This window comes from Ciona robusta, chromosome 12 (genome assembly GCF_009617815.1).
Source record: "Ciona robusta chromosome 12, ASM961781v2".
In the NCBI taxonomy this organism is placed as follows: domain Eukaryota; kingdom Metazoa; phylum Chordata; class Ascidiacea; order Phlebobranchia; family Cionidae; genus Ciona; species Ciona robusta.
Genome location: NC_143246.1, coordinates 888,418 through 901,368, shown reverse-complemented (window position 1 = coordinate 901,368; position 12,951 = coordinate 888,418). Strand labels below are relative to the sequence as shown.

Here is a 12,951-nt window from a genome sequence, read left to right as displayed (position 1 = left end):
ACGTCCCTGTTTAGCCGAAAAGCACTGCTAATCAAAATCAATTATAGGAACAAAATGCTTACGGTTAAAGAGAGGACTAGTTTCGCAATTTCCGGTGATGCAAGATATAGAATTCATATAAAAAAAACTGTAGGAAAATGGCTAAATTTGTTAAAAATGCTCAAAACTGAATATTATTGCTGGAATTTTTTGAAGTTTGTGATGCACCCTTGTATACACTTTTGTTCTGGTGCACCCTGGGGTGCACACCGGTCGAAGAGCACTGATCTAACATTCACAAAACACAAAGCTCCACACGTGGTAACTTATAAGCGAGCAATAGGTGTACGACGAGACAGAACCCTTATGTTATAACGACTATCGTTGGCCCGCCACGCAAGGATATTAAGTTTCATTCTTTCTATGAAAAGCATTATAAAGCAAACAGTGTGGATAGTTTCTTTAATACGACTTCAATAGATTTTATAATATTAATTACGCTGTATAGTAGGGTGGGGAAAGATGGACACCTTCTCATTCTATTTTCTTGTCCCACTTGGTAGTAAACAAAAACATTAAGATAAATATTAAACTGTATGTTTACGACTCCCAACTGTTTAAAACACGATCAAAATATTGATACAATTTGTGTTAAAGGTGTTCCATCTTACCCCATCCCAACCAAAGTTTAAAAGCGGCAAGTGCAGCATATGAATGGTAGTCTTTGCTTCTGTTTGCATTAGTAGGCTATAACTTCGGTAAGCGGCGGTTACTGACTTCATTTAGTTTTACTTTCGATTTCATGATAACAACACCAACTGAAACAGCTACGTTGTGAGGAAACCATCTGTTTATGGTAGAAATTTGTCTTTCGGAAAACTTCTGACAGCAAGAAATAGTCAGGAAACATATATATCCGCAATCGAAGACTGTTTATTTCTATGTCATTTTAAATCCGAATTTTGCCATTTAGTTAATCTATTGTATTAATGTGTTGGCAAACTAATATACAGTATTTAAATATGAGTTAGTTTTGATCGAATAGTGTATATATCAAGGTAACTGTATATAAAAGCATTGGAGCGAAGAATAATACATTTTATCCATACTAGGCTATATTTTTGTAGTATTATGAATAATATATCGTTGCATGAAAGGAAAGTTCCGCATTATAAAACAAGTTTACTTATAAAGTAGGATGGGGAAGATGGGACACCTTTAGCACATTATATCAAAATATCCTGATCGTGTTTTTAACAATTAACTACGGTCTGTGGGAGTCGTGAGGATACAGTTTTAATATTCTTTGAATGTTCTTTGTTTACTACTAAATAAGACGAGAAAGTAGAGTTAAAAGGTTGCCCATCTTCCCTCACCCTATATACTGTATTAGAAATTTTCGGCTCTTTATAGTCGTTCCCGCTTACAAGTTACCACGCTTATTTACTTCGAAGTGACTTTTTCTTACGTGGTTGAAAATTTGGACAACCCATTAGTGACCACATTGGAGTAACAACTTTTAAATATCTTGCCCAAGGACACACACATCCACAAAGGTAGCTGCATATGTAACATGTGTATATACTATACTACTGTAGAAAAACTTAGCAATACGCAGTTGATCTATTTTCTCACTACGTTTGACACATATTAGCTATATACAATCAAATAAACGTCACTCTTAAATTCAATTACCAGGAAAGTTTCATACTTAGAAACTTGCGAGTGAGTGCAATAGGTGGATGAAGCCACCACGTATGTCGTGCAATTGGACACCTGCTGTGCCCCATTTTAACCGAAAAGACTTGCAGCATATATCGTAACCTTATAATACATGCGTCATTTTCGGTGTAAATTGCTGCATAACAGGGTGATTCATATTGTATTGTCGCTTGTTTACCGAAAGTTACATCTTGTGTCATTATACCCGAAATATAGCTGCAGCTGCAACAGTATATGACCCATTGTATATGTCAATAGTGCAAAGAATGCAACAAACCGATGATGTAGCAATTAAGTGATATATATATATATATAAAGGCTAGATTATACAGTCTGAACACAGTCTGAAATCAACGCTCTGGTAGTTGCTAGACATATAAACATTGTCTAGATTATATAGTAGGGTGGGGGAAGATGGGACACCTTTAGCACATAATGTCTAAATATCCTGATCGTATTTTAAACAATTACTAACGGTCAATAGGAGTCATGAGCATTTAGTTTAATAATTTCTTGATTGTTCTTTGTTTACTACTAAACGGAGCGAGAAAATAGAGGTAAAAGGTGTCCCGTCTTCCCCCACCCTACTATATTACTTTAAGTTACACTCTTCAGAGTGTAACTTAAAAGTAATACAGTAAGAGTGTAACTGAAAACTTTACGTTTTAGACCGCTTGGACACTGAGGAAAAAAATTAAATTTCTTTACCAAAGGAGTGGGATCAAATATGTATGTTCAGGTCTTTCTACTGCTGGTTGCGGTCGCAGTGATATTACCGTTTAATGTGACAGCAAGTAAGTCTATATACCTCGCATACTGCTGATAAATGAATATTTTAATGATTGAATGTAACTTATTTATCCTCGCGTGACGGGGCTATACGACAGTCGTTATAACACGCGTGTTCTGTTTAAATTACATATAGTAAGGGTGGGGGAAAGCGGGACACTTTTAGCACATAATATCCAAGTAACCTGATTGTGTTTATACAACTAACAGCAGTCTATGGGAGTCGTGAGGACAAGGTTTTATAATTCTTTGAATGTTCTTTGTTTATTACCAAAACGAACGGAAAAAAATAATAAAAAGGTGTCCCATCTTACCCCACCTTACTACATAATTAGTATTTTCAGGTTAAACCGCACAGAAATATAACAACTAAATAAAATATGAACAAATACTTTTTACGATTTAGTCTTTACTATATACAATAATAGGTAACAGTTTCTTTTATTTGTCTCTTTAATTGCGATAGCGAATATTAAAAAACGAAAAAAGGGAAGTTATAGCCACAAAACAACAGTTGATAAAAAACAAGTATACCATTAAAACATATTTACATTTAATCGGTCGAAAGAGGCGTGGTCGCTACACCTAGCAGACACACAATAAGCCAAGTTAGACTACTAACAAGTTAAGCCTTCACCAGGACTTGAAAATAACTAAAGTTTTTATTTACAGATGAAACGGACGAGCTTGGGTGTCCCGTTTCTCCGATGACGTCACGCACCCAAGAAAAAAATGATCGACTTGATGACGTCAGTGTAACTTGTGGGTTGGACCAAGTTAGTATCAGGTTTGACATGAAATTTACTTTTGTTTTATGTAGAATATCTAATACAGTTTTCATAATATAATGTTTGGCGCTGTCCTGGCAGTGATTAAATGATTAAAAATCTTACCATTTAAACAAGGAATAGTTGGTTCGAGGTTCACGTGCGTCGTAGTTTGACGTTTACGTGCGTCGTAGTTTAACCTTCACGCGCGTCGTAGTTTAACCTTCACCTGCGTCGTAGTTTGACCTTTACGTGCGTCGTAGTTTGACCTTCACCTGCGTCGTAGTTTGACCTTTACGTGCGTCGTAGTTTAACCTTTACGTGCGTCGTAGTTTAACCTTCACCTGCGTCGTAGTTTGACCTTTACGTGCGTCGTAGTTTAACCTTCACGCGCGTCGTAGTTTAACCTTCACCTGCGTCGTAGTTTGACCTTTACGTGCGTCGTAGTTTGACCTTTACGTGCGTCGTAGTTTGACCTTTACGTGCGTCGTAGTTTAACCTTTACGTGCGTCGTAGTTTAACCTTCACGCGCGTCGTAGTTTGACCTTTACGTGCGTCGTAGTTTGACCTTTACGTGCGTCGTAGTTTAACCTTTACGTGCGTCGTAGTTTAACCTTTACGTGCGTCGTAGTTTAACCTTTACGTGCGTCGTAGTTTAACCTTTACGTGCGTCGTAGTTTGACCTTCACGTGCGTCGTAGTTTGACCTTTACTTGCGTCGTAGTTTGACCTTTACTTGCGTCGTAGTTTAACCTTTACGTGCGTCGTAGTTTGACCTTCACGCGCGTCGTAGTTTGACCTTTACGTGCGTCGTAGTTTGACCTTTACGTGCGTCGTAGTTTAACCTTTACGTGCGTCGTAGTTTAACCTTTACGTGCGTCGTAGTTTAACCTTTACGTGCGTCGTAGTTTAACCTTTACGTGCGTCGTAGTTTGACCTTCACGTGCGTCGTAGTTTGACCTTTACTTGCGTCGTAGTTTGACCTTTACTTGCGTCGTAGTTTAACCTTTACGTGCGTCGTAGTTTGATCTTCACAATGGCAGCCACCATCGGAGCAATTGTGTTCTGTGGTTTACCATTGTGAGTTTTTTAACCTACTTTATAAATAATAAAAAATCCAAAAATAAAAATCCCATCTTTTGTGTGGTAAGTCATAACACAAGTTGCATGGAACAAAACACCTGTGATATATAACACTGTCTGTGCCGGCCACGCCAGGATAAATAATTTACTTCTATGATAACTTAAGAATAATAAGTTGTACATACATTCACCGAAAATACAAGAATTAATTAATACCATGCACAAACAAATTAAATCAACCATCCCCCTGGCCCCAGTATTCCAGCATGTGGCCTTACTAAAGCCGGTGTATCACCCAACCACCTCTACGTATCCCCTGAAGACCAGGACCCCACTTCAGTTGCTGATGAATGCAAATCAACTGTGGTTCAATCCCCAAATGGTGGATATGTTTCACAGATTAACATGGACAACCCCTACAACTGTGGAGCTGTATCTGCTGTGAGTGGAAGATGTTTCTGGTTTTCAACTCGTTTTAGTCAATATTTTTCAATATTTGCAAACTGAATTTTTTTCATTAATTTTTTATCAAAAACGTTTAGTTTTATATACCCTTAAAATAGCAGAAAGTCATACTAAAGCACCTATGGTTGGGTTTTAATATTATACATTATAATCATCCACAATGTTACAGACGTGGTAACCCATGAACAGATACAACATGTATAAAATGAAACACCTGTGTTATAATGACAGGAAAAATAGGATTCATTCATCAATTCTTTCATTTCTAATCTTTTTCAGATATCTCCAAGATATATCAGAACCACTTACAACTTGCAAGCAAACTTAAAGTCAGGATGTGGCGTCCTTACGGCCTCATTCCAGTGTGTATTTGATCGCTCATCGCAAAGGAATGGAAACAGAAACATTGCCCCGACCCAAAAAAACATGTAAATTTATACAATTTACAAATTAGTTTGTAAATTAATGAGCATTCTTAAAAAATTACTTCTTGCAAAAAAACAACATTCTAAAAGCTATTTTTTAAAACTCAAAGCAAGCATGAAGTGAATATCCAAAAAGTTGACAGCGTGTGACTTGTATAAAATAGAACACCACTTTGTCGTTTAAAGTGCCCAGCAAATATCATGCTCTTTTTGTAAACTGAAACTATGCCATTAAAGATTTGCTTTAAAGTCTGACCCCACTTTTATATTTTCAGAAAACTATTTCTAAAACCCTCAAGCGAAAATAAGAAGTATAAAGTAGGCACTAGCTTTTACACTGACGGAACATTTCAAACTAAATTGCAAAATCCCACTGTGAACAATGGTGATCCAATTTATGCTGAAGCCAGACTGGATAGTACAAACACTGACCTAACTCTAAAGGTGAGGGGTTCAATTCACTTCGTAAAATTTATATCACTTTGTCTTTGTGTAATATCAAGCTTGGGAGTGTTGGGGTAATGAGCCAACTCTGGTCCAAATCCAAGGTACCATAGCGTGCCATGCTATAACACCTCATCTTTATAGAAGAATGAATGTGAATGAATGTAAGTTACTTTATTTCGCGTGGCTGGGAATCAACAGTCGTTATCACACGGGTTTAACACCTCGTGCCAGCTTACGAGTTACCATGTTTGTTACTTTGTGGGTGATTATTTTTTGGGGGATTTTTTTCATTTGTTTATGTATGGCTGATAATTTGGACAACCTATTAGTGACCACTGGGTTGGAGCAATTGCCGGTAAGTGTCTTGCCCAAGGACACATACGCCCACAATGGTAAAAGCATCGAGCCTTGAACCCATTACCTCCGGGTTACAGGCAGGCGCGCTAACCACTACGCCACTGCGCTGGACTACAAGAATATAGAATAGTTACAAGAATAGAATGACTAACTTTTCTCGTGTTTTCCGTACAGGGGAATACGTGTTATGCATCAGCTTGTAAGGATGGTGGTAAATGTCCAGAGCAGTACCTCTTCTTAAACCAAGGGTTTGTTTATTCACTTTTGTTTTTATAACACTATGTTTATAACACTATTTTTAAATCATTACATCAAAATTACAATTAATGGTTTTTTTTTATAATCAGGTAAAGCCTGCGTTCGCCATTCTTAATTTCAACACTATTTGGCTTTGTCATATAATGTGCGGAATCATTGCTTTGTTCTTAAAATAAAATAAGGGTAAAACAAACTTAGAAAATTAAGAGTTTTTAAACAAATGAATTAAACATAACACATAGCATTGATTGATTGTGTATTAACAATATCTATTTATATTTAACACATTAGATGTCCAGTTGATGGTGTGAGCTACAATGCAACTAACACTCGTGGTGGCTTTGCCATAAAAAGTTTTGAATTTTTATATGGTAGAAACGAACTTGCCTATTTGCATTGTGAATGGACTGTTTGCAACAAGAAATATCACCCATGCAAATCATCTGTAAGTATTTGAGTTGTATTTGTCTATAAAGATGAAAAATATCAAATAAATAATCACCCACAGAGTTACATCTGTGGTAACTTGTAAGCAGGCACAAAGTGCATGAAGTGTATATATTGCGGTGTCACTTTTTCAACCAAATGTGTTTGCTTTATCTATAATATGTTGTAACGACTGATACCTTTTTAAGCACATAACTGTCCTTGCCACTCTAACAGAGTATTGTAAGAAAACCTATGTCAACAAACTCAACAAATGAATATGGTTTGTTTTTTTTCTAAGAAAAGCATTTTCTTTTATATTTTACAGGAGTGTGAAACGAAAAGAGAAAAGCGCGAAGTACAGACTGTGGATCAACCTGGTTGTAAAATGCTTGTCACATTTAAACCAATTCGTGTTATACCAACATGTGATAAGGTAATCTAATACATTGAATAAATAAGTTTATTCTGGCAGGGTGGGACCACAATAGTCGTTATAACACGAGTGTTCTGTTTTATACACCTCGCGCCTGCTTAGAAGTCACCACTTATGTAAATTTGTGGGTGATTATTGTGTTTTAAATAAAACAAACTAATTGTTTCAGAAGGAAGAATTGACTGTGACAACTAGCTTTTACACCGACGCAACATTTCAAACTAAATTGCAAAATCCCACTATGAACAATGGTGATCCAATTTATGCTGAAGCCAGACTGGATAGTACAAACACTGACCTAATTGTGTTGGTAAGCGTCCAAAATTATATTCAAAAGTTTAAATTAACAACATGGGCCATAAGACATAATGGACCTTAGTTATCTTATTTTAATTCACTTGGTAAGTTTTGAACTTATATCACATTTGTATATTATCAAGCTTGGGAGTGTTGGGGTAATGAGCCAACTCTGGTCCAAATCCAAGGTACCATAGTGTGCTGTGCTGTAACACCTCATCTTTATAGAATAGTTACAAGAATAGAATGACTAACCTTTTTGTGTTTTCCGTACAGGGGAATACGTGTTATGCATCATCTTGTAAGGATGCTGGTAAATGTCCAGAACGCAAGTACTTGTTAAAACAAGGGTTTGTTTATTCAATTTTGTTTTTATAACACTATTTATAAATCATTAGATTAAAATTACAATTAATAATTATTTTCATTATTCGTTAAAGCCTGCGTTCGCCATTCTTAATTTCAACACTATTTGGCTTTGTCATATAATGTGCGGAATCATTGCTTTGTTCTTAAAATAAAAAAAGGGTAAAAAAAACTTAGAAAATTATGGTTTATAAACCAATAATTAAACATAACACATAGCATTAATTGATTGTGTATTAACAATATCTATTTATATTTAACACATTAGATGTCCAGTTGATGGTGTGAGCTACGTTGCAACAGACAGTAGGGATCGCTTTGGCATAAGAAACTTCAGATTTGTGCAGAGAAATGCTAACCTTGTTTATTTGCATTGTTATTTGAATGTTTGCAACAAGAAAAATCCTCAATGCAAACGAGCTGTAAGTGTTCCAGTTTTATGTATTTGTCTATAAAGCTGAAAAATACCAAATAAATAATCCCCCACAGAGTTACATCTGTGGTAACTTGTATGCAGGCACAAAGTGCATGAAGTGTATATATTGCGGTGTCACTTTTTCAACCAAATGTGTTTGCTTTATCTATAATTGTGTTGTAACGACTGACTTCTTTCCAAGCACATTACATTCCTTGCCACTCTAACAGAAGATTGTAAGAAAGCTATGACAAACAAACCTAAAAAAAAATATTGTTTGTTTTTTTCAAGAATGCCATTTTATTTTATATTTTACAGGAGTGTGAAACGAAAAGAGAAAAGCGCGAAGTACAGACTGTGGATCAACCTGGTTGTGAAATGCTTGTCACATTTAAACCAATTCGTGTTATACCAACATGTGATAAGGTAATCTAATACATTGAATAAAAACATGTTTATCCTCGCAGGGTGGGACCACAATAGTCGTTATAACACGAGTGTTCTGTTTTATACACCTCGTGCCTGCTTAGAAGTCACCACTTATGTAAATTTGTGGGTGATTATTGTGTTTTAAATAAAACAAACTAATTGTTTCAGAAGGAAGAATTGACTGTGACAACTAGCTTTTACACTGACGCAACATTTCAAACTAAATTGCAAAATCCCACTGTGAACAATGGTGATCCAATTTATGCTGAAGCCAGACTGGATAGTACAAACACTGACCTAATTGTGTTGGTAAGCGTCCAAAATTATATTCAAAAGTTTAAATTAACAACATAGGCCATAAAACATAATGGACCTTAGTTATCTTATTTTAATTCACTTGGTAAGTTTTGAACTTATATCACATTTGTGTATTATCAAGCTTGGGAGTGTTGGGGTAATGAGCCAACTCTGGTCCAAATCCAAGGTACCATAGTGTGCCATTCTGTAAAACCTCATCTTTATAGAATAGTTGCAAGAATAGAATGACTAACCTTTTTGTGTTTGCCATACAGGGGAATACGTGTTATGCATCATCTTGTAAGGATGCTGGTAAATGTCCAGAACGCAAGTACTTGTTAAAACAAGGGTTTGTTCATTCAATTTTGTTTTTATAACACTATTTATAAATCATTACGGACTAAAATTACAATTAATAATTATTTTCATTATCCGTTAAAGCCTGCGTTCGCCATTCTTAATTTCAACACTATTTGGCTTTGTCATATAATGTGCGGAATCATTGCTTTGTTCCTAAAATAAAATAAGGGTAAAACAAACTTAGAAAATTAAGAGTTTTTAAACAAATGAATTAAACATAACACATAGCATTGATTGATTGTGTATTAACAATATCTATTTATATTTAACACATTAGATGTCCAGTTGATGGTGTGAGCTACGTTGCAACAGACAGTAGTGATCGCTTTGGCATAAGAAACTTCAGATTTGTGCAGAGAAATGCTAACCTTGTTTATTTGCATTGTTATTTGAATGTTTGCAACAAGAAAAATCCTCAATGCAAACGAGCTGTAAGTGTTCCAGTTTTATGTATTTGTCTATAAAGATGAAAAATACCAAATAAATAATCCCCCACAGAGTTACATCTGTGGTAACTTGTAAGCAGGCACAAAGTGCATGAAGTGTATATATTGCGGTGTCACTTTTTCAACCAAATGTGTTTGCTTTATCTATAATATGTTGTAAGGACTGACTTCTTTCCAAGCACATTACATTCCTTGCCACTCTAACAGAAGATGGTAAGAAAGCTATGACAAACAAACCTAAAAAAAATATTGTTTGTTTTTTTTAAGAATGCCATTTTATTTTATATTTTACAGGAGTGTGAAACGAAAAGAGAAAAGCGCGAAGTACAGACTGTGGATCAACCTGGTTGTGAAATGCTTGTCACATTTAAACCAATTCGTGTTATACCAACATGTGATAAGGTAATCTAATACATTGAATAAAAACATGTTTATCCTCGCAGGGTGGGACCACAATAGTCGTTATAACACGAGTGTTCTGTTTTATACACCTCGTGCCGTTTACGAGTTACCCGTATGTAACTTTGTGGATAATTTTTTTTTCTGTATGGCTGACAATTTAGACAACTCATTAGTAGCCATTGGTTTGGAGCCAATTGCTGTTAAGCGTCTTGTCCAAGGTCACAAATGCTTATAGTTGTACCATAAAGGCTTAAACCCGTAACCTATGGATTAAAGGCAGCCATACTAACCAAAAGCCACGATGTTGAATTATTTATTTTTATACACCAACAACAAATATTCTTGTTTTTTTAAACAACAATATATTCTAGCCTGATACATGTGGACAGCTATGTAATGTAGTTGGGGACAATGTTGTTTGTTCTTGCAACGAGGGATACAAGCTTGACGATGATGGAAAATCTTGTGTGCAGTTATAATGGTTAGTTGGGTTGTTTTACTTCTTTGTAAAAATATTTGTGTTTTTTTATTCTGTAGTTGGACTATTATTTTATTGGTGACATTCAGAAGTTATCATAAGTCTAACTTTGTCACGTATTTTTCATTTGTTGTTAACTTGCACAGTTACTGACCACTGGTTTAAAGCAATTATGTTACAACGTCTTGCCCAAGTACATAACACCTATATGTTAACCACATTTAATTGAATGAATGAATGTAACTTACTTTATCCTTGCGTGGCCGGAAAACGACAGTCGTTATCACACGGGTTTAACACCTCGTGCCAGCTTACGAGTTACCATGTATGTTACTTTGTGGGTATTGGGTAATTATTTTCGATTTTTAACTAGAATTAACTTGCTCTATTTTCCGACAGAGCGTAAACTGATGGAACGGAAATGACAACGACCACGGACACTTTTTAATTTACATGTACCCAAGAGTATTTATCTTTTATTATCATAAATAATCAAATAATCACTGCTGTAGTTTAAAAAACCTTAAGTTTTAAATAATATTTATTCAAAATCCATGCTTGGAAATACAGCTCCTATTGTTCCACCGCTTGGCAGAAAGTAAAGTTCAAACGGTTTCTATTATTAATATTAAATATAGGTAGGGTGGGGGAAGACGGGACACTTTAGCTTCTATTTAAATATCCTGATCGTGTTTTAAACAATTCACAATAATCTATGGCAGTCGTAAAAATACAGTGTTACAATTTTTTGAATTTTCTTTGTTTACTACAAAATAATACAAATAGAATAAAATGTGTCCCGTCTTGTTTCATACATCCCGTGCCAGCTTTCGAGTTACCCAGTATATTACTTTGTGAGTAATTATTTTTTTAGGGATTTTTTATTTATGGCTGATAATTTGGACAACCCATTAATAACCACTGGGTTGGAGAAATTGCCGTTAAGTGTTTTGTAGCAGTGGCGAGCCTTGAAAACATTATACTTCTGGGTTACAGACAAGCGCGCTAACCAACTGCGATACGGCGCCGGATAAATTGGCCGTTATAAAACATATTTTTATATGAAAATCGTGTTTTTTTTTACTGAACGAGTGAATCAGTATATTACATTTACATGATACCTTGTGCAAAAGCAGCAGAATGCAGGCATATTGTAACAATTCACAAATAGCTTTGACGGTAAAATACACTAATTGCACATTATGGTAGGTTGGGGAAGATGGGACACCTTATCATCTACTTCATTTAATCGCATTTGGTAGTTATTAAACAAAGAACATTCTAATAATTAGAAAACCGTGTCTTCACGACTACGGGGGTAAATCGTTTTTTAATGGTTTAAAATACGATCAGGGTATTTGGATATTGTGTGCTAAAGGTGTCCCATCTTTCCCCACTTTATTACTATATCTAAGAAATGTTGACACGATTAACTAAAAATGTATATTTGCTTACATGTATTAAATTTTAACTTTACATCGAAGATTCCAACCACGCCCAGTAGGCTGCTTCGCTTGTGGTCGAGGAGGTTTTTTACCAGGACCTCTCGCCAGTAGCCCTGGTTACACCTGGTTACTTAGACCGCTAAGCAGCGATCGACGCCACCCAAGGGTGCTAAGTATTCGAAGCGCCGAGATTGCGAAACGCGCACAATACACACAACCAAGAACTGCAAACTGGACTGACCGTTTCATAAACTGAACTTACACCTCCTGACACACCATCGTTATACGTGGCTTACCGCGTTAAGAGGTGTACTGTGAGAAATTGGACACGGGACACAAGAAATTGGACACGGCAAACACTTCTGACCTGGCATTGGCTGGTCCAATGAACTAAGATATAAAATATAAAAGGGATGAGCTGTAGCACCTAACCATTCGCATCACACACATATTTGTATGTATGTAAACATCTTCGTGTAGAATGAAGTGTAAAACTGTGTATTCTAAGTCACCATGCTTGGACAAGCAGGGTTTGGTTTTTAATCCCGCAATAGTTCGATACAGGTCCCAGTGTCACTGCCACATCATTGGTAAAGGTTGCATGGAGATACGAACACGCATAACATTTGTACGAAATCAATTCCCTTCATTGGCAATTTTGCGATAAAAAAAATTAAAACAAAAACAAACACGGAGCTCCGCGCAGCAACGTAAAAAATAAAACAAAAGCGCCAGCGATTAAAAAAGACAGAAAATCACGTGAAAATCGGCACCGAACGCAAGAAGATGCAGAATTGCCAATGATTTTGAATTAATACGAACTTCACGTATATAGAAAACGAGTGACACTCCGCATGCAAACC

General features: G+C 35.9%; 1 protein-coding gene across 3 annotated transcripts; it reads left to right on the top strand.

The window, feature by feature from the left end:
• Positions 1–907: 907 nt before the first annotated feature.
• LOC149726110 (uncharacterized) lies at positions 908–11,440 on the top strand. Of its 3 annotated transcripts, XM_089889524.1 has the most exons (20): positions 908–1,037; positions 1,393–1,535; positions 2,371–2,495; positions 3,163–3,277; positions 4,597–4,780; positions 5,084–5,232; positions 5,505–5,673; positions 6,208–6,281; positions 6,583–6,736; positions 7,046–7,153; positions 7,323–7,463; positions 7,727–7,800; positions 8,085–8,238; positions 8,550–8,657; positions 8,829–8,969; positions 9,233–9,306; positions 9,595–9,748; positions 10,058–10,165; positions 10,537–10,646; positions 11,043–11,440. In XM_089889524.1, exons 3-19 carry the CDS (start codon positions 2,429–2,431, stop codon positions 10,642–10,644), a joined length of 2,082 nt encoding a protein of 693 aa, XP_089745650.1. In that variant the 5' UTR covers positions 908–1,037; positions 1,393–1,535; positions 2,371–2,428; the 3' UTR covers positions 10,645–10,646; positions 11,043–11,440. The 3 variants fall into 3 exon arrangements, with proteins under 3 accessions (XP_089745650.1, XP_089745649.1, XP_089745651.1); XM_089889523.1 differs by lacking the exon at positions 908–1,037 and having other exon boundaries at positions 1,105–1,535; XM_089889525.1 differs by lacking the exons at positions 908–1,037; positions 1,393–1,535; positions 2,371–2,495; positions 3,163–3,277 and adding an exon at positions 3,896–4,336.
• Positions 11,441–12,951: the final 1,511 nt, after the last annotated feature.

Coding starts and splice junctions, on each gene's coding strand:
- LOC149726110 (XM_089889524.1), top strand. CDS start 2,429: ATGTATGTTCAGGTCTTTCTACTGCTGGTTGCGGTCGCAGTGATATTA. Junction 8,239..8,549: donor ATCCTCAATGCAAACGAGCT/GTAAGTGTTCCA, acceptor TATATTTTACAG/GAGTGTGAAACGAAAAGAGA. Junction 8,658..8,828: donor TTATACCAACATGTGATAAG/GTAATCTAATAC, acceptor TAATTGTTTCAG/AAGGAAGAATTGACTGTGAC.